The sequence below is a fragment of the Alternaria metachromatica genome (genome assembly GCF_023757995.1).
Source record: "Alternaria metachromatica strain BMP 0045 chromosome Unknown scaffold_34, whole genome shotgun sequence".
Classification (NCBI taxonomy): Eukaryota; Fungi; Ascomycota; class Dothideomycetes; order Pleosporales; family Pleosporaceae; genus Alternaria; species Alternaria metachromatica.
Window position 1 is genome coordinate 64,730 of NW_026055525.1, and position 21,095 is coordinate 85,824.

Sequence of the window (21,095 nt, forward strand, 5' to 3'; positions counted from 1 at the left end):
AGCTGTGTCGGTGCTCTTGGGCATGGCGAGGGCGGGCAAGTTGGCTGCGGCGTCGGCCGTGTTGTGCTTGGCGTCGGCACGGCATAGCCGCGTCTCACGGGCGGGCCTCGGGCGACATCAGACGACAGACCATCTCAACCTCTCGATGCACTCCATGAACTTGCGAAAGGTGGTGCATCGAGCGTATAACGGCGTTGTGACAAAAAGAACCTGCTAGCTATACGTCCTCAACGTACCCACAAAGATCTACATGAAGGTAACCCACCAATCTCCTCAAACGCGCTTGATTCACTACTCCTCGAATTTCGCATCAGGCCAACTTCGATGCGCTTTTCCGTCGTCAGTCACCCTCTCCGCAATAGACACTCTGGGACTACCCCAAATGTCTGATGCATCTGAAAACAGTTCTAGCATCTCAGACAAGAGACGCTTCGCTGTTTCTTCCATAAGAGGACGACGCAGCATCATCCAGTCAGTAAGGATAGCCATGCAGTCGTCCAGATCTTCCAGAGTGCCTTTACTAAAGACAATGTATCTTATCGAGACAACTCCGTCTCGAGCGGGTTCCTGAAGTCTGAAAGCTCGGTGAAACCCAGAAAACATTGTCATAGCTCCCCAAGTGCCGCAGGCATCTACTACAGGGCCTCGGTGAAGAACCAAGAGGCATCGGCATTTTTTCCATAGCTGATCCAAACACAGCTTCATGGCCTCTTCGGCTGTCGCTATGTTGACAGGCTCGATCATCTTACCGCCGTTCCTCCACCAGACGTTTCCGGAGCGATTCTCCCAATTGCTGATGGACTCCCCTTCCGCCAGCTCAAACGCATAGCCGGGACCAGAATCGATGACAACGGCCGATTGGGATTCATCGGACTTGCTTGCTATGCGATGTGCTGCGGGATATTCGATGTAAGCGGCATCGATGCTCGCATGCTCGTTTGTTGCGATCGCAAAGGACGTGCATAGTCCGATGCCGCTTGTCCAAAGATAGGGAGGAAGAGGTTCTATCCATGCTGGCTTGACATCCCCGAACAACTTTCCATTCTTCTTGCCTAGCAGCTTTCCCGCGAGGTCCCATCTAGTATTCGGATCGACATTCTCTAGCAGTTGATCGCATCTTCGGAGGAACTCTCTCCACGGCTGCGTTGCAGCCGGCATGGCTGTTGCCAAGATGTATCTGGCGTTCAGGACATTGGTGTAGTCTGAAGACGCCCAGACTTGTTCGTAAGCAGACTGTGCTGCTTCGAGGTCTGTCATTGTGTATATGTGTGTGTGTGTCTACGAGTGTATGATGAAAACGTCGGGATGCGGATGCGATTGCGAAAGTGTGTAGCTTTTGGCGCTGGTCAACCCGTCGGTGGTTAACAAAGAGCAAGACAACGGTCCTCGCATGGTAAACATTTACCTAGTGTGCAACTTCCGTAGGTTACGCGTGTACACAGTGTATTATACTTATAATTTCTTTTATTTATAAAAGTATCTTTTTTATTTATTAGCAAACTAATTCTATAGCGCAAACTAGTCTAAAAAAAGTAAAGTCTATTACTAGTACACAAAAAAACGTATTTCTAAAAAGGTTAAAATTCTACGTTTAGAGGTATAGGCGTTAAGTAGACTAAGGCTTAGATTCTTAGCGCTGCTACCTTTAGTGTAGTTAAAGCTTTTAAAATTTAGAGTAGTAAGGTAACTATTCTATAAATACTAACGTCTATCTATACTATAGTAGAGAGAATTATAATATAATTATATATTCTTAATAGCTTATAACTAACTAAGCTATAAATTATAAAGTAATAAAATACTAAAATCTTAGCTTACAAAATTATGCTTCTATATATATACTCTCTATTCTCTACTTCTATTCTTATTTTATAGTTTATAGTAAAATTAGAGATCTAAAGACTTATTAAAGACGTAAATAGTAGCTTAAATCTAATACTAAAAGCTACACTAGTACACTAAATAAGCTCTTAACTACGTTACTACTCTTTTATAAGTTCTTCTAGCGTTAGTAAGTCTAAAGCTAATCTTATTACTAGTTGTATTACCTTTATTAATTATATTCTTATACTACGTTACTTATTAAATCTTCTATAGACTACTCTAAAACTACTACTAAAAAGAAAGCTCTTAGTTAGGCTATTCTAGTAATTATTATATAAACTATTATTAAGGCTATTATAAAGGCTATTATTAAAGCTCTTAAGGCCTATCTTACACGTCTTATATTACGTTCTAAGACTACTAAGACTATTACTACTATTAATACTATTAATACTATTAAGATTATTATACTGCTGCTGCAAAGGCTTCTAATACGTAGACCTAGACTAAAACCTTCTATAGTTCTCTATTATAGCTAAGCCTTTAAGTAACTTACTAGTAATATATAAAAGTTCTTTTATAAACTATACCTACTCTAAAAGAAGTAATAGAATAGTTATTATATTACTAGTGTTACTTTTTCTGCCTAAAGTAATCTATTAATTATCTACACTATCTATACTTATAACTTTATATATAAGATTAGGCTATAGATAGCTCTATCTATAAAGATAAAGGTAGCTATTATATACTAGCGTAAGGCGTTTATTAGAATTCTTAGCTAGAGTAATAATAAATAAACTAAAGAAGATAAAGTATTTAAGATCTACCTTTAGTGTAATAATACTATTAAATAGATAGTAGCTATATTAGTGTTCTACTATTATAGTTACTCTTAAGAACTAAAAGAGTAGTTATCTTTCTTAGCTACTTAAGTTATATTATGTTAATAGCTAAAGATTAAATATAGTAAGACGTTAATAATATAAGTATTACTTAATATAAAGTTTCTCTTCTTAGTAAGTATTAGAGCTAGAGACAATTAATAATTAGAGATAATTAAGTATATTATAATTAATCTACTCTAAAAGAAAGTTAGAATAAAATCTCTAGCTATATACTTAAGAGCTAAGCAATTACGTATCTATAATTAAGTAATTATAACTACTCTCTAACTTTAACATACTCTCTAGAGTAGTAAGAGTATTAATCTACTCTACTAAAACTAATTCTATTAAATCTACTATAATTAGTATACTCTAGCAGAGTCTAGGCTTAAGAATCTAGAGCGTAGTAGTAGATCGCAGCCTAACTAAGCGTTTAATTATACTTAACACTAATAGTAGTAAGCTCTTGCTTATTTAAATAAGGCCTAATAGCCTAGAAATTAACTCTATTAGTTTAGAAATTACCTTATAATAGTCTAGAATACAGCTAATAGCTATAGAAATCTAAGTATCTAACTAGTAAGAGAAGATTCTAATAGCAAGATCTAGGCTTCTAATCTCTTCTAGGTAAGGTTTATAGCGTAATTAATAGCTTAATAAGCTACGCTAGCTTTCTACGTAGATACGCGCTTAGGCTAGAATTAGAGACTTTATAATAATAAGTTCTCTAATTCTTCTCTTCTCTACTATAATTATCTACTTCTATATTATTAAGACGCTTAAGCTAATAAGCTAATAAGCTATCTATCTAATTAACTCTTCTACTTAAGATTCTTAGCTCTTAAGCCTTAGCGCTCTTAAGCTCTACGCTTAATTCTCTACTTTACTTACTTCTCTACTCTACTTACTCTTCTATTCTTTCTATTACTATAGTAAGTTCTTACTCTTATATCTAAATTAATAGCTAACTATTATAATTTAGTCTAATAACCTAACTTCTAACTCTAACTCTAGCTGCAAGCGCTAGCGCTCTAGCTTCTACTATAACAGTATTCTACGCTCTAATTATAATACCTCTAGTAGTAGTAATTATAATGCGTAAGCTAGCACTTAGCGTAATAGCGCTTAGCGTAATAGTGCTCTACTTAATAGCGCTCTATAGTTAAGCGCTTAACCTCTCTACTACGCTTAACTTAAAGACGCTACTACTTAAATTCTATCTTTCTCTTCTAGAATAATAGTAGCTAATAGCTTGTTCTCTAGTAGCTTTATATAAGGTACTTAGACTTCTAACACTTAACTATCTTAGAGCTTTATAAATTCTAATAATTAACTAGATTAGAGCTTTAAGGTAACTAGTAGTTTTAGTAATAATAACCTCTATAAAAATTATAAGTAATTAGAGTTATACGCTAAGCATATCTACTTAGATTATAAAGCCTCTTAGTTTAATAACCTTAATAACTAGAACGTCTAAGAGACTATTAAGCCTATTTCTAAGAGTAGCATCTTTATTACTAATAATACTTTCTAGACTTAAGATTTAGGCCTTTAGCGATCTAACTATATTAAGAACTAAGGCGCTTAAGATTAAGAGAAGTAAGCGTCTCTAAGTAATAGTTATAGTTATAGTTACTCTTATAAGAAGTCTAAGAGTAAGACTTCTACGCCTAAAACTTTTCTAAATTATCTATATCTAATGTATACTAGTTATTAGCGCAAGTAAGTTAGAGTATTACCTAACTACAACGCTTCTTAAGTTTCTAAGTATAAGCATTATATTTATTAGCAGCTTCTTAATAATATTTAGAAGGCTAATTATTTTAAGTAACTCTATTAGGTTATATATTATTTATTCTATAACTCTTATAACTACTATACTACTAATTAAAATCTATATAATTACTTTATAAGCTTAGTAGATTACTATAGTTCTAAAGTAAGTTTATAATTCTCTTCTCTTTAGTTCTTTTAATCTTTTACTAACTTAATAATAGCGCTAGAGCTCTAAGAACGCTATTAAGTATTATAAGTAGCTCTACTAAGATCTCTATACTTATAAAAAGTAGAAGAAAGAAGCTAAGAGTAGTTCTAAGACTCTAGCTAAATTATTAGGTAGAACTTCTAAGTTCTTAGATAAGAAGAGCTTAAAGAGTACTCTACCTATAACTTCTTAAGACTCTAATTAATGTAGTACTTATAGTAAGTTTATAATACTAAGTAAGAGAATAAAAGAGATTAATATAAATAGTAGTTAGATACCTCTATCTATAATTTCTGCTTAGAGTTATCTACCTATAGCCTTTAATCTAACACTATAACACTTAGGCTATTATTATTAAAGCTTATTCTAGTAGCTACTACTACTAACTTTCTAGCTATAGGCTTCTTAATTTAGAAATTAGCTACTATAGAATTAGCAGCAGAATTAGTATAGTTATTATTAGTCTTAGTAGTATAACTACTAGTCTTAGCAGCGTAATTATTAGTCTTAGCTACGTAATAATTATTCTTATTATTATAATCTCTAGCTATACAGTTACTAGTCTAATAGCTTTATATTAAGTATTATAAGTAATAGGTTCTATTACTATACTTAGCGTTAGCTAGCTAAGGCTAAGCACGCTAAGGCGCTACTACGTACTAAGTATAATTAGATATAGCTTAAGATTTGTATATAGACTTAAGCTACTAAGACTACTTATCTATAAGCTTAGGTTAAGAACTTTAAAGATAGCTAGAATAGTAAGCTAGCCTTTAATAAGAGTAACTATAAAAGTTATAATTAGAGAAATTAGCGCTATAGTAGTTAGTAAGTAGATAGCTATATAGGTTAGTCTAGCAGAAAAGTTTAGTAATTTATCTACTTTGTACTTACGTTAATTATTAGTAATTACTTCTCTATAACTAGGCGCTAGTTAGAGTAACTAAGATCTAGCTTAGATATAATTAATTTTTGTAGTAGTAGTCTAAATAAAGATCTCTCTACTCTATCTACTTCTTAAAAATTAAATATTATAAATCTTATAAGTTAAGTAGCTATTTAAACTTCTTAAACTATTATTAGGTAAGTAATTTAGTTAATCTATCTATAGGCATAATTATAGTTTCTAAATACTTAACCTTAAATAATTCTTTAGTATATTTCTACTATAGCTATATATTCTAGATATTAATATACCTAAGCTAAGTATTAATATACTTATTCTTTCTAATAACTAGCCTAATTATCTACTAATTATTACACTAGATAGTCTAGAGTTCTTTAAGATTAAGCGCTAGCTTCTTAAGAAAGCGCCTAAGCGCTATAGCTTTCTTAGTAGTGTACTTAAGTATAAGTAGCTCTACTTCTATAGTAAAGATAGTAACTATACTTTACTTTATAGCTTTTTAGAAGATTACGCTTCTATATAATATAGTAATATATCTATAAGATAATAAGTAGGTCTCTAGGTTATTAGCAAAGAATACGTCTCTAGTAATTATTAGATTAGGCCTATTATAGTTACTATACTAGATTATATTAAAATAAGTGTAGTAAAGATATATAATAACTTACTCTATAGCTTTCTTATACTTATTACTTAGGTTTATAAGAAAGTGTAAGAGCTTTAAGGTAGAATACGCTATATCTAGTTAGAGTATAATTACTATATAAAGTATAGAGCTAACTATTTTCTAGTATCTCTTAATCTTAGGCTTAGTTACTTCTCTAGTATTCTTAATTAGCTTCTCTAATAGCAAAGGCATTAGAGAAAAAGATCTATCTCTAAGCTTAAACTTCTTAAGTATCTTATCTATATACGTATTATAAATAAGTATAATTATCTTTAGATATTAGTCTCTAATTACACAAATACCTAGAAACTATTCTATATCTCTCTAATCTTAGATCTTATACTTACTAGAGATCTTAGCCTATATAGCTATTACTTATTACTTTATATTCTTATAATAAAGTAATAGAATATTATTAATATAGAAGAGAATAAGAATCTTATATTTTTAATTAAAGAAGAGATAGAGCTCTTCTTAAGAAGCTATTATACTAATAGCTCTTAGCGTTTCTAAGAACTTTTTATACTATAATAGTAGAGAGTTTTATAATCTATAGAGCGCGTAGTTAAGTTACACGCATAGTTCTAGCTTTCTAAAGCTATCTAGTATCTTATAGATTACTAGGTTCTCTACTATAATCTTTACGTTAAGAAACACTTCTATAATATTAAACTATTTAATCTCTAGATTACTCTAAGTAGTAATTACTATTATAGCGTAGAAGAACTTTATAGTAAGTATTACTATATAAGTAGAGTTAATTAAGTTCTTCTTCTAGAGATTACTATAAACTATAATTTAAGCTTTATATTTAAAAAGATAGCTATTCTAATTATACTTATAAGTCTACACCTATTTTAATAGAAGTAGCTAATCTTAGGCTTATAATCTATAGATTTTAGTCTAGGTTCTCTTCTTACTTAGCTAATTAATCTCTCTCTTAGAGGTATCTTTAAAAAGTATACGCATAGAATACTAGATTAGTTATTTCTATAATCTAGGCAGCTCTTAGAGATTATTATAGTGTTAGTAAGTAGCCTTTAGCTTATACTTACTAAGCGCAGTAGCTATAATAATAGAGTTTATAGTCTTATAGCTAGCTTAATTATTCTAGTCTTCTTAAAAACTAGAGAGGTAGGTTTTATAAAAGTTAATCTAGGCTTACTTATTAACTAAGCCTATAATTACTGCATTTACGCTACTTACGCTATTACTCTCTAGTTAATTACTAGACTAAGTAGGCTACTTACTCTTACTCTTAGAGTGTCTTAATAGTTAATATATATTTATAGAAAGAAAGCGCTTAGACTCTTTACCTATAACTTTTCTACTATAGCGCATTCTAGAGAATTTAGCTACTAGCTAATTCTATAGCTATATTAATTATTAAGAGAAAGCTACTAATTTAGATAGCCTACCTCTTAGTCTCTTTAGCGCTTACTCTAGTTAAGCTAGTCTCTTATCTATTTCTATAGAACTAGAGTCTATTATAATAGGCTTAATAGATAGAGTTAGATCTTCTAATCTATATATAGAAAGCTCTTTACCTCTAGACTCTAATAGGTTAGCTCTCTTAGGCGTATACACTACTCTTTAACTATTAGAAACTTTATAATTACTTTAATTATCTATCTCTAAAATCTTACGCTTAGGCGTAGGTTCTAGAGTAGTAAGCCTAGTAGAAAGCTATTAATTATTAGAAATTTCTAATAGAACACTAGCCTTATACTCTATCTTTATTAAATTAATAGAGCCTTAATTATATTTAATAGGTAGGCTAACCTTATTACTTTAATTATAGTCTACGTTACTTCTAAGATCTTGCTTAGTAGTTAATAGCTCTACTATACTTACTATTTAATTAATAGAAAGAATATTAAATTTCTCTAAAGAATTAATAAGCTTACTATTATTAAGTATTTTAACCTACTTAAGTGCTTAATCTCTAGTTAGCTTCTCTTTATATTTGCTTTAATAGAACTTCTACTTATTAAAGGTAACGTTGTAAGTTATAATTACCTAATTAATTACTAGTATCTATATATAATATATATTAAAAGCTTAATAGCTAATAAGATATTTTATATAGCTATAAGGCTTAACTTTAAAGTCTTAATAGTGCTTTCTAGCTACGTAATTACTATTAAGTAGATACGCTTAATAGCTATAAGTATAGATTCTACTCTAATCTAGGTAAAGATTAGCAGCCTAGTGCCTAATCTTAGGTAGCTAATAATATTAGAAATACTTTCTAAACTATTTATATAATACCTAATCTAGAGATTAATAGCTATAAAGCTATAATAGACTTATTCTATAGAGTTAAGCTACTGCGTTTATAATTACTAGCTAGAGTCTAGCTAGAAGATTAGCGCTTATACGCATCTTAATTAACTTAGTAATAAGCTTTTAGCTAGCTCTCTCTACTAAGCTATTAGACTTATAGATATATAGTAGAGGCGTTATAATTACAATTCTTTTCTTTTTAGCCTATTTCTTATATCTTAAGTACTCTCTCTAAGGTAGTGTTATAGTATTATTATTCTAATAGATTTCTATAATCTTCTACTAATAGCAGCGCTTAACTATAGCTATAAAGCTTATAATAACTTCTATTACTAAGTCTAGCGTCTTATTCTTTAGGTTATAATTATATAGTTTTTCTAAATAATTCTTTTTAATAATTAGAGCCTATTTATTAAGCGTATAGCTTATAGAGAAGTTAAATAGATTTTATAATACTCTAAAGAAGAGACGTAGTAATAGCTTATAAGAATAATAAGAGATTCTTTAAAATATATAGATAGTAGCGTAATTATTATATTTACTACACTATATATCTATAATCTCTATATTCTAGACAGCTTTAATAAGAGCTTTAAGAGCTCTCTTATCTAAGTAGCTAGATCTTTAGTGCTAAAGATTAGCGTTGCTAGTGCGTAGTTATAGAACTTAAGAGTAGATAATAGTATTTACACTAATAGAATTAGAAAGATAAATAGAAAAGTTATATTTAATAAATAAAAGGTTAAATCTACACTTAAGAGTTATAAGAATAACAAACGCTTCTAGCGTGTCTATTCTAATTATATAATTATAGCCTATATACTATATACTACTATTTCTAAAAAGCTCTTCTAAGATAATATTAGTGTAGAAACTAGAGATAATCTTAACGCTAGTAAGCGTAAGATTAGCCTTTCTAAGTTCTTTAGAGGTGCTAAGAACAAAACAAAGTACGCAATTTCTAATGCTAATTACTAGAAGAATCTAGCTACCTGCCTTAACTATTTCTCTATTAGTCTTAACAAAGAAATTAGGCTTAATTAAAGCCTTATTATTAACTAAGTAGACTATAGCTCTACTATTAAGAATTATACTAGATAAGAGCGCGTAAGGCTTAAAGCCTATACTAAAGATAGAAGGCCTAAACTTAGTAATTAGCTTCTTTAAGTAAATAATTATTAAGACTATATTACTTAGGTACTTAGAAGCTAGAGCGCTTATCTTCTAGCTAGATTACTTAATCTTCTTACGTAGGCTACTCTACTTCTCTTTATAATAGCGCTTCTAGATCTTTTACTTATCTTAAGCTAAAAGTTCTATTAGTAGAATACCTAGTAGCCTAGATCTAGTAATTATAGTCTATAATTAGAAATATAAGATAGGCTTCTACTTATACTTTGCGTTAGGTTTATAAAGGCAAGGCTTAAGTAGTAAGCTTAACTACTTCTTACCTAACTTAGTAGAAGTAGAGAGTTAATCTATAACTACGTTAAAGATTATATTAGCTTTTCTCTTTCTAGTAGTAATTAATATCTTTTAGAGAATAACACTAAATACCTTACTAAGATTATTAAGGCTTAACGTGTTCTTTCTAAAAGCTATAGTAAATAATTAATTATATTACTACTATAAAAGACGTTAATAGTTAAGATAATTATATTAAGTTAAGTACTAAGTAAGAGATTGCGTATAGGTTAAGAGACCTATATAGGCAGAACTTTAGTGTTCCTCGCTTAGTGCGACTAGGCCTAATTAGGTAGAGTTACAGGTTTAATCTATAACACTACCTCTCTCTAAAAAGAGAGTAAGTTCTAACACTTAAACTACTCTTTAATTAAAAAAACAAAAGAAAATATAAAGAAAAAACTATTATATAAATTCTGCCTACTTCGCGAAAGCTTCTATAGGCTAAACATTAACGCTTATATTATTTCTATTTCTATATCTATTTCTATATTACGCTAATTATAGCTTTAATTACGCGTGTTATAAGTGTCTATTATATTACGCGTGCGCTTATGTTAGCTATAATTAGTAGAATAGTTAATAAGGTGTTATGTGTGCGTAAATAATAGCGTAATATAATAGAGATCTGTTATAAGGTAAGTATAAGTTACTAGTAACGTAGTAACTTTAGCGTTCTATTCTAATAGTAGTAACTTAATACGTTAGTTCTTACTATAAGTACAGCGCTAGTAAGTCTCTTAAAAAGGTATAACTTAGCTAGCGCTCTTAATAGTAGTAAGCATAACCTTTATGTCTTAGTCTTACTATTAGTCTTATTAGCTATTATTGCTATAGAACTTCTAGTAATTGTCTAAGCCTTAATTTACTATAATAGAGTTACTAAGTTTAACTAAGAGTATAGCTAGTAGAATAACTCTAATAATGTTATTGCAACTACTAGGTGTTAGGTAACTATTATCTAAGCGCAGTTAAGAGTATAAAGTTGCATAACTAGTATATTCTATTTACTAATAAGTAACTTAAACTTCTAGTGTATAGTAGGTTTATATAGATAGTCGCAATAATAGCGTATAATAGTATTAGTAGCATCTACTAAGTTTATATATAGCTTCTAAGAAGAATTATTAGAACTAATAAAATAGTTAGACTATTAAACTAAGTACTAGAGAAGACTAGAGTTCTTCTTACTCTTATAGATGCGAGCGGTAGAATTCTTAAGCTTAGAATTAAGGCAGTAATTGTTAATAGCTTTAACTATGTACTCTATACTATTCTCTATCTCTAGGTTAAACTTAGCTAGCACCTTAGAGTTCTAGGCTTATCTAGAGAGAGAGGTATTATTAATAAGGTAAAGTAGCTAAGAGTAAAATACGTTATAAATACGCTTTATCTAGAGTAGAAGATCTAGCTTATAGGTAGTGTTATTAATTGCGCGTATAATAGTAAAAGAACTATAGTTCTTTAGGTCTAAGAAAGCTAATAGGCGTTATATTCGCAAATTATAGGTATCTAGCATAACCTTATTACCTATCTAGAAGAAAGAAGTAGGTAGTTAGCCTTTATTAGCATACTTAGCCTACTTAGCTTGTGCCTACTATATTAACACGCAAAGTTCTTTCTAAAGAGCCTTTATATAATTAGTAAAGGCGTTAGTATTTAGTTATTTATATTGTGCAGGTATAGTTAATATTATAGATATTAGTAGAGGTAGTTTAATGCTACTGCGTAGTTTATATCTCTTTATAGCAAAGAACAGCGACTTACCTATAGTAGAGCTAATACTAGAATTAGCTTTAAACTCTACTATTAGAAGAAATAAGGCTTAGTTATCTTAGTTATAATTAACGTAGAACTAAAGATACTACTTAAGGTAGAAGTTAGCGTTCTTAGTCTAGCTATTAGTCTAAGAGTAATAGGTAGTAAAGAACTTTAGCTTAACTCTAAGTTACTAACAGAGTTACTTCTAAAAGTGTAACACAAACTAAGCTCTATAGTCTAAGATAATTTTCTTAGAAAAGCCTTTCTCTCTCTAGACATATTTAATAAAAGCAATAATAAGAGCGTTAGTAGTTATACTTACTATAGCAATAAACTTCTTCTTCTTAGTAAGGTAGTTAATAATAACTAAGATATTAGTAAAGGTTTGTCTATTATACTTGTATAGTAGAAGATATGTAATAAAGTCTATAGAGATATAGAACTAGTACTTATTTAGAATTAGAAGAGAATATAGTAAACTATACTTACTTTTATAATATACCTTACTACGCTTATAAGTTAGATAAGCGCGAATATACTACGCAACGTTAGTTATTATTCTTAGCTAGTAGTACTAATGTATAAGCTTTAAGTAGAGTTTATACTTACTACTATAACCTCTATAAACGCTCTTATAGGCTTATTTAATAACCTAAGTGTAAATAACGCTAGTAGAAACGTAGACTTTATTGCGCATAAAGAGTAGACTATTAGTAAGTTAGTAGTTGCCTAGCTTTAATTAAAGATACTCTTCTCTATAAATAAGCTTAAATAGAAGCTGTTATAGACTATTCTTCTTAGCTTTAATAATTACTTACAGCACTGCGTTATTATTATATCTCTTTCTAATATATTCTAATAGTGTATTCTAGTTAAGTAATTTAATTAAAGGCGTAGTAGGTAGCTTTATAATAATAGAAGGCGTAGTAAGTAGCTTTATAATAGTTAGTAATATTATAGAAGATAGTATAATAGGTAACGTTATAATAGGCAATATTATAATAGATAATAGTGCAATAGGTAATAGTGTAACAAGTAACGTTATAGTATATAGAGAAGAAGAGTATAATAAAGAAGTAAGTATAGACACTATTACGTTAGGCAAGTCTATAACGTTACTAGACTATAGTAGAGAAATAATATTATTATAGTTAGCGCAGCGCTCTAAAGCTCTAATTTCTTCTCTCTTAGGTTTAACACTAAGTAGTGCAGTAAGAAAAGTATAACGCTTAGTAACGCTGTTCTTCTTACTAAGTTAGTATAGTATTTATATAACTATAGAGATAGGTTTAGTAATAGTATAACGTTAATCTATATTTGCAAGGTATACTATATAGTAAGAACCTCTATCTCTAGTAACGCAAATAGTATAGATACGCGCGTTAGAATTAACTTAATCTAGTTTAATTATTACCTAGACTTAGTGTTGCCTATAAGAGTTGTTAGTAGTATTAGGTAAGTTACCTAGCTATTAGGTAAGAGTGTCTAGCTTCGTGCCTTACTTGCTAGAGTAGTACTTAATAACAAAATTAAACTCTAACAAGAACTTAGACTAGTAGGCTTATTACCTATTAAGACGCTTTATAGTTATAAAAGTTTAAAAAGCTTAATAATTAGACAATACCTTAATAGAGTTGTTAGTGCCTAATAGTTTAAATCTCTATTTCTTAAAGGCATTTATAATAGTAAGAAGTTCTTTATTATAGATTTTGTAATTACACTTAGCTAGATTTATCTTATAAGAAAGAAATGCAACTAGATAAAGAACTCTATTAGTGTTTTTCTATAATAAAACTATAGTAGTAATAAAGTTAGACGCGTTAGTTTCTAGCTACGTTTCTAGGTTAGAGTTAAAGTAAGTAAGAACTCTAGTATTATAGAAGGCATTCTTAAAACGTGTAAAAGTAGCTATAGCTTTAGAGTCTAGCAATAAGAGAAACTAATATTACTAGTTCTTGCTATTGCTGTCTTTACGTATAAGCTTAGTTAATAACTTAGTAATATAGAAGAAACTCTTAATAAACTATTAGTAGAAGTTAGTAAATCTAAGAAAGGCTTATACGTCTTTAATAGAGCAAGAGACTTACTAGTTAAGTACTATAGAGACCTTCTTTAGATCTATTTTAATTTCTTTAGTAGTAAGAATAAGACTAAGGTACTTAACCTTCTTTATCTTAAACTTACACTTAGAAGAGTTAAGGTAAAGTCTAGTGTCTTAGATCTTAGTAAGCACTTTAATAACATTAGCTTTATAGTCTACTTTATTATTACTATAGATATAAATAAGAATATTATTAATATAAGTAGTATAGATGTTATCTAAATATTTCTATAACATCTTATTAATAAACGTCTAGAAGGTTCTAGAGGCATTGTAGAGACTAAAGAGCATAACAATATACTTATAGAGACTATATTATATAAGAAAAGTAGTTTTCTTTTTATCTTCTTTTTTAATACAGATAGTATTAAACGCTGCAACAATATTAATAATTATTATCTACTTAACTTTAGCTATACGCGCTAACGTCTTCTTAATAGATAGTAGTGTATTATAATTCTTCTTTGTAATAGTATTAAGTTAATAGTAGTCTATACAGATCTAAAGACTACTACTAGGTTTCTTTACTACTAGCACTAGCAAGGTATATAGCAACATAGATAGTTGTATAAACCTATAACCTAATATATTATTAATGTAGGCCTTAATAGCTCTTATTTTAGTGCAGGTAAGTCTATAAATCTTAGGCTTATAGATATAACTATCTGTGTTAATTTTATAGTTAACGCTAGGTTAGCGTAGACTAAGCTTTACTACTTACACTAGGTTAAATAAGTCTAGCATCTTATTATAGATCTATAGAGAAACTAGCTTATAGATCTTAGCCTTAGTTATATAAGAACTATCTATCTTATTTATATACTTCTTATAGTTCTCTTACGTAATAGTAGTAAGGCGAGCAATATTACGCTTAAAAGTATTAAGGTTATAGTTATTATTATTGCTATTAAGAAAGTTAGTAAGCTTTTTCTAGTTCTATAGTTATACCTATATAGCTTTATTAGAGTTACGCGTAGCTATAAGAAAAGTAGCCTTAGCTATAATTATATAGATCTTGCTAAGAGTAGTAGTTCTATGTAACTTAGAGCGTAGAGGCGTCTTACTATTACTATATATAGTTTCTAGTCGCCTATATTTAAGATAATAACTAGTATAGTAGTATAAAGTAAATAATAAGCTCTAAGAGAAAAACGTAATAGTAGAATTATAGTCTTTAAGCTAAGTTATGCCTAAAATAACGTTATAGTTACTAATATCTGCAACATAATATATAACTAGAGTAGAGTAGCTACTATATTTAATTAGTAACTCTACAGCTTAGTCTAGTGTGTTAACTACTTTGCTATTAGCAAGAAAGAGATAAATTAGAGTAGTAGTATAGCTAGTCTTTAGTCTTATAGAGGCTACCTACTTCTAGTTTATAAAGTACGCGCTAGCACTAGTATTAATAAGTATAGTAGTTTTCTTCTATTCTTAGGTATTAGAGAATGTATAGAAGTTAAAGCGTAACTAAGAGGTAGAGTAAATGTTACCTTTAACTATAAGAGTAGAGATATAGTAATTGTAAATAGTAGAAAGAGGTAAGGTCTTCTAGAATAGAACTCTAGTAGTAGTAACTTAAAGACAATTATAATAATCTCTTATTCTCTAGATCTACTAAGTGTCTTTGTGCTAGTTAAGCTTCTAAATATAACTATTATTAGAAGCCTCTAAAAATTCTTCTTTAGCTTACCTATCTTATCTAGGTTTTCTGCTGCTTTATTCTTAGTAGACTTATTATTAGTAACTTTATCTAGGTCTTTATTACTAACAAACTCTGCGTTAATATAGGTAAGCTTTATACTACTAAGCTTAGGCTTAATCTAGTTCTAGTTAAGAATTTTGCAGCTAGTCTTATTGTAGGCCTAGTAACTAGATTTACTATAATAGAAATAGACTTTAGCCTTTACTATAGCTTTGCGCTACTAATTCTTATACTTCTTTACTACCTTATGTTATACGCTACGTCTAGTTTGTATCTTACGTACGTAGCTGCAGTTATTTAGTAAACGCGTGCGTAAGAACTTAGTAGTAGTAGAATATAACTTCTTAGCGACCTACTTACCTAGGTTAATCTACTTCTAAGTTACGTTAGCTTAGTAGATAGTGTTAAGAAACTTAACAAAGGCGTTATGTTAAGCATTATTAAAACTATAGAATATAGAGAAAGTAAGTAATAGACAAAGAAACTATTATATATATAGAAGTATAGTCTAATCTAAATACTTAACTAGTTAAGTAATAGCTATAAAATAACCTTACTAGTTAGTAAACTTCTTAGAATTACTCTACTTTAAAGATCTATCTATAAGCTTATTCTAAGCAGCAATAACCTTCTTATAGGTAGACATACTATAGTACTAGTCTAAACCTTCTAGAATATCTATGTAGTTCTTAAATTTTATATCTTTAATATATACTTATATAGAACTATTAACTTGCGTCTATAGATAGGTAACCTATTATAGTTCTAGTATAGACTTGCACTTCTAGATAGCTATACAACACTACTTGTTATAGTTCTTATTATTATTATCTTTCTTCTAGACTTTAACGTTAGGCAGCTTAAAGAAGATAGTAGTAGTAGCGCTAACTATAGAAGAGGCTAGAGCTTAATATACTTACTACTAGCTATTATATAGAGGCAGCACGTAGCTATATAGGTCTATATTAAGAGAGTTAGATATTCTGTAATAGAATCGCGATTATAATTATAATAAGAAAGAAGAGTGTTAGTAATAATTACTATAAGTATAGTAGTTAGTTAGTTAGTTAGCTAGAGTAGTGTAATAGCTAGAATATAGATTAGATAATATAGTATAATAGTCTGCGCAACGCTCTAGCAACAGGTCTTAGTAAGAATAGTAAGAGTTATAATTATAGTAATAACTATAAGTGTTGCGCGTATCGCGCGTATTACAACTATCTTAGTTCTAGGCCTTATAACGCTAAATAGTATAAGGTTAGAAGTGTAGATTATAAGACTATAGACGCGTAACTACGTTATTATACTTATAACGTTATTATTCTATAAAAGTAGAAAGCTTATTATTTACTTTAGTTACTTATATAAGCTATATTAAGAGTAACTTATTCTTAGCGCAGACAAACTTATAGTTATTATTAGTCTCTACTTACTATTAATAATAGTAAAGAGACTACTTCTTCTTAGCTTTAAGCTAATTATAGAAGTTATAATATAGTTATTTAAACTTCTTATATTACTCTTCTTTCTTATCTAAGGCTTAGGCTAGCTCTTAGTAGTTAGAGTTAGAGTAGCTATTGCCTAAAGCAAGCTTAAGACGTTTTACTTTCTTTATTAACTTATTACTCTAGGCAGTTATAAGTCTAAGATTAGTAGTAGTATCTTTAAGCTTAGTTAATACCTTATCTACGTTCTTACAAGCCTTTGCGAGTGCTTTAATATACTACTATAGCTAGGTCTTACTCTTCTTAAGGCGCTTATTAAGAGACTTATTAAAAGCTATAAGCTAGATATACGCTTTCTAGAAAATAGAGGTGTTAGCTACTTTAAGAGTAGGTATAGTGTTAGAGAAGGCGCGTATTATGTTAATAACAAGCTTGCGCACTATAGTAGGTTAGTTATTAACTAGATTAATAAGATCTTTATCTATATTAATAATAAATAAAGTCTCTTCTTCTAAAGAGCAATCTTAGCCTAGATGCAATGTATACCTATCTATACATTTAGCGTATTCTAATATAATAATATATAAGAATATTATTAAATATTCTAGTTATATGTATACTATCTGTTTATCTTTAATAGACTATAGGTAATAGCTACTAATAGTAACGTTATAGATAAGAGATAGATTAATTATTATAGGCTTAGTTTAACTTATGTTAGAGTAATCTCTATCTAGATTTAGAAGTGCAGAGTAGCTAAAGGTGCTTTATTAACTAGGCTTAGTTTAGCAAACAATAGAAAGATCGTTAGAATTAAGACCTTAGCTAATAGTGTTTTAGATATTAGTAAGAGAGAAGAAGAGAGCAACTAGTAATAATTGCTTAATAAGTTACTTACAGCTTAACTCTTAGCTACGCAAGAGTATTATAGTAGAGCCTTTACTTATCTTAGTCTTTCTAGAGAGGTAATAACTAATATAATAGAATAGACTATTATTATTAGATACTAATTTAGAAACTAGAAGAGAACCTATTATTACGCAGTAGCTAGACGTAGGTCTAGAGAGGCTAGCAAGAGCTAACATAGTAAGTGTAGTGTTAGTAGAAATATAATAGCGTAATAAGTAATAATAGTTATTATAATATAAAGATTACTTAATAGTGTTAGTAGTTAAAGGTATAAGAGAGTAAGAGAGTAATAGAGTAAGAGAGTGCGTTGTTATATAGTAGAAGCAGAGCTAATTATTTACTACTACCTTTCTACTTACTTATTAGAAAGTAGTAAGCCTAACTATCTACTATTTACTAAGGTGCTTTAATTATAGTTAAGCGCGTTTCTACGTAACGTTGTAACACTCTCTTAGAGTTACAAAGCGCTTAGCAACGTTCTATAGTAATAGACTTCTAGCGTAACACGCCTATAGCGTCCGCAATTAGCGCAATAGCGTAGATTCTAGCAATTCGCCTACATAATAAGTTCTGCTCTACTATTATATAATAGAGCCTTATAGCTAGTTAGTTATAGAGCTATTCTAATATAGAAATATATCTAAAGGTAGAGAATATATTGCAAGGTTACAATCGCTATCTTAGCTATAGAGTTGTAATTAGTAAGGTTATAATGTTTGTAATACTACGCGCGCTAAGTTCTTTAAAGTAGTTACTTTCTACGCGTATTCTAGATACTATTAGTAGACACAATCTAGTGTAAGAGACGTTAATAGTTAAGATAATTATATTAAGTTAAGTACTAAGTAAGAGATTGCGTGCAGGTTAAGAGACCTGCGCAGGTAGAACTTTAGTGTTTCTTACTTAGTGCGACTAGGCCTAATTAGGTAGAGTTGCGGGTTTAATCTATAACAACTACTAGTAGGCCTACTTAGAGTTAAACTTCTTAACTATAGTAAGAAAGTTAGTAATTATAAGAGGTTCTTTAACCTCTAAGAGCTTAAAGATCTTTACTTTCTAGTAGAGTATTAACTAGTTATTAAACTACTTCTTAGTAGTTTCTTTCTAGATCTTCTTAAGATAAGTGTAATACTTTACGCAAACTATATATTACGTAGTCTAATTAGTAGAAGTAAGTATAGTCTTAAAAGTCTTTATAAGAGACTAGACTATTCTTCTATTATTACTTATAGTTATAAGTAATAGGTAATCTAGCGTAATAGTGTATATAATCTAGGTCTTAATATTATTAATCTTTTTACTCTTTCTTAACTACTACTTAAACTTATAGTTCTAGCAGACTATAAGCGTAGTACTATTCTTAGTCTTATAATTATAATCTTATAAGAGAGTATTATACTTATAGATAGCTTTATTATACTTATTCTTTTAATTCTTAGTTAGCTCTATAGAGAGAGAAGCTAGAGCTATAGGCTCTAGAACTAGAAGGTTAGAGAACTTAGGCTTCTAAGTATCTATATATTTAATATCTAGAAGATTAGAATTAATCTCTTTCTAGATACTCTTCTTATTATAGTATTACTTAAGAAGCGCAAACTAGGTATTCTAGTTAGATTACTTCTTAAGAAGTATACCTATAGCTATAATAGCTATATTATAATTACTTATATCTATAGAGTTAGAGCGTAGAATTAATACAGAGATATAGAAAGGTAGGTAGTAAGTAAGTAATTACGCAGAAGAAGTTCTAATTATAGAATATTTAGAGAGAGTAGAGTAGAAATAAGATTAACTAATCTTATCTTCTAGTAAGCTTTAATACGTAGTAGAAATTAGTTCTATAATTAAGTAGCTAGGCTTATAACTATTAGAGCTAGAGATAATTAATAATTAGAGATAATTAAGTATATTATAATTAATCTACTCTAAAAGAAAGTTAGAATAAAATCTCTAGCTATATACCTAAGAGCTAAGTAATTACGTGTCTATAATTAAGTAATTATAACTACTCTCTAACTTTAATAGTAAGGCCTTAAAAGCAATATGTTGTTAGTTAGAAGCCTTAGTGCTAATAGTAATATATACTAAATATATTAAAATCTTAAAATCTTCTAGTAGTTCTAGAATAACTTTAAAGCTAGGCGTCTTTTAATATCTTTTTACTAAATAGAGTTTGTAAAATTAGGCACAAGGCACTAAAAAGTATCTTTTTATTAAAGTTATTAATATTATAAAAGTTATAAGTAGCTTATTTTACTTTATATTATTATAGTACTATAAAATAAAGTAAATAGTAACTAAGAAAAAAAATTATATATAAGTATAAGTTAAAAAAAAGAAAATATAAAAAGTAACTACTATAAGTACTACTTTTTAAGTATACTATATACGTATAACTATAGTCTTTAATATACTTACTATTAACTTAGCTACTAAGCTTAGCTTCTATAGTATATTACTACTATCTAATATTTTAATAATACTTTTATTTTTTATAAAGTCTACTATAGTAAAAGAGAAAATAGTAAAGCTAGAATTTACTTATTACTATTTTATTATTATCTTTAAACTTATTTTTCTTAGAAGTTTTACTACTATACTATTATATTATATAAAAATTTAGAATACTAAAGAGTACTTTTTCTTTTTTAAAAAGATCTAAAGTATATTATATATACTAAGAATATAAATATAGTATATATAGCTAATATCTTATAAGTAATAACTTAGTAGCTAAGAACTTTTTAATTATTAAGAAAGTAGTAGTATTAAATCTAGTTTATTAACTTTAGCTACTAAGCTTTTAGCTAATACTTTATAAGTAAGCTATTTTAAATACTATATTTAATAATAAAGTATAATATAAGTAAGTACTAGCTATTCTAGCTAGATATAAAATCTTTATTTAATATTAGTATAAATAGAAAAAGTAAAAGAATATAGTAAAGATAGCTAAGTAGCTATTATAAGTAATAGGTTATCTAGTTAATTATTTAGATTATCTAGTTTATCTAGTGCTAGTATATTAAATGTAAAGTTACGCGTGTATATATTTTACGTTAATTCCTTCTACGTGTACTTTAATACTCTTTCCTTATAATCCTATAATTCTCAACTAATCTTTTCAGCAAGGCTATCTTCTAGACTTAAGCTTA

General features: G+C 28.9%; 1 protein-coding gene across 1 annotated transcript; it reads right to left on the minus strand.

Moving 5' to 3' along the window:
- Positions 1-291: 291 nt before the first annotated feature.
- Positions 292-1,257, minus strand: J4E83_009573 (uncharacterized protein; the record flags this gene model as incomplete). The annotated part of the gene is made up of 1 exon (XM_049336458.1): positions 292-1,257. The coding sequence occupies one exon, from the start codon at positions 1,255-1,257 to the stop codon at positions 292-294; it is 966 nt and encodes a 321-aa protein (XP_049184391.1).
- Positions 1,258-21,095: the final 19,838 nt, after the last annotated feature.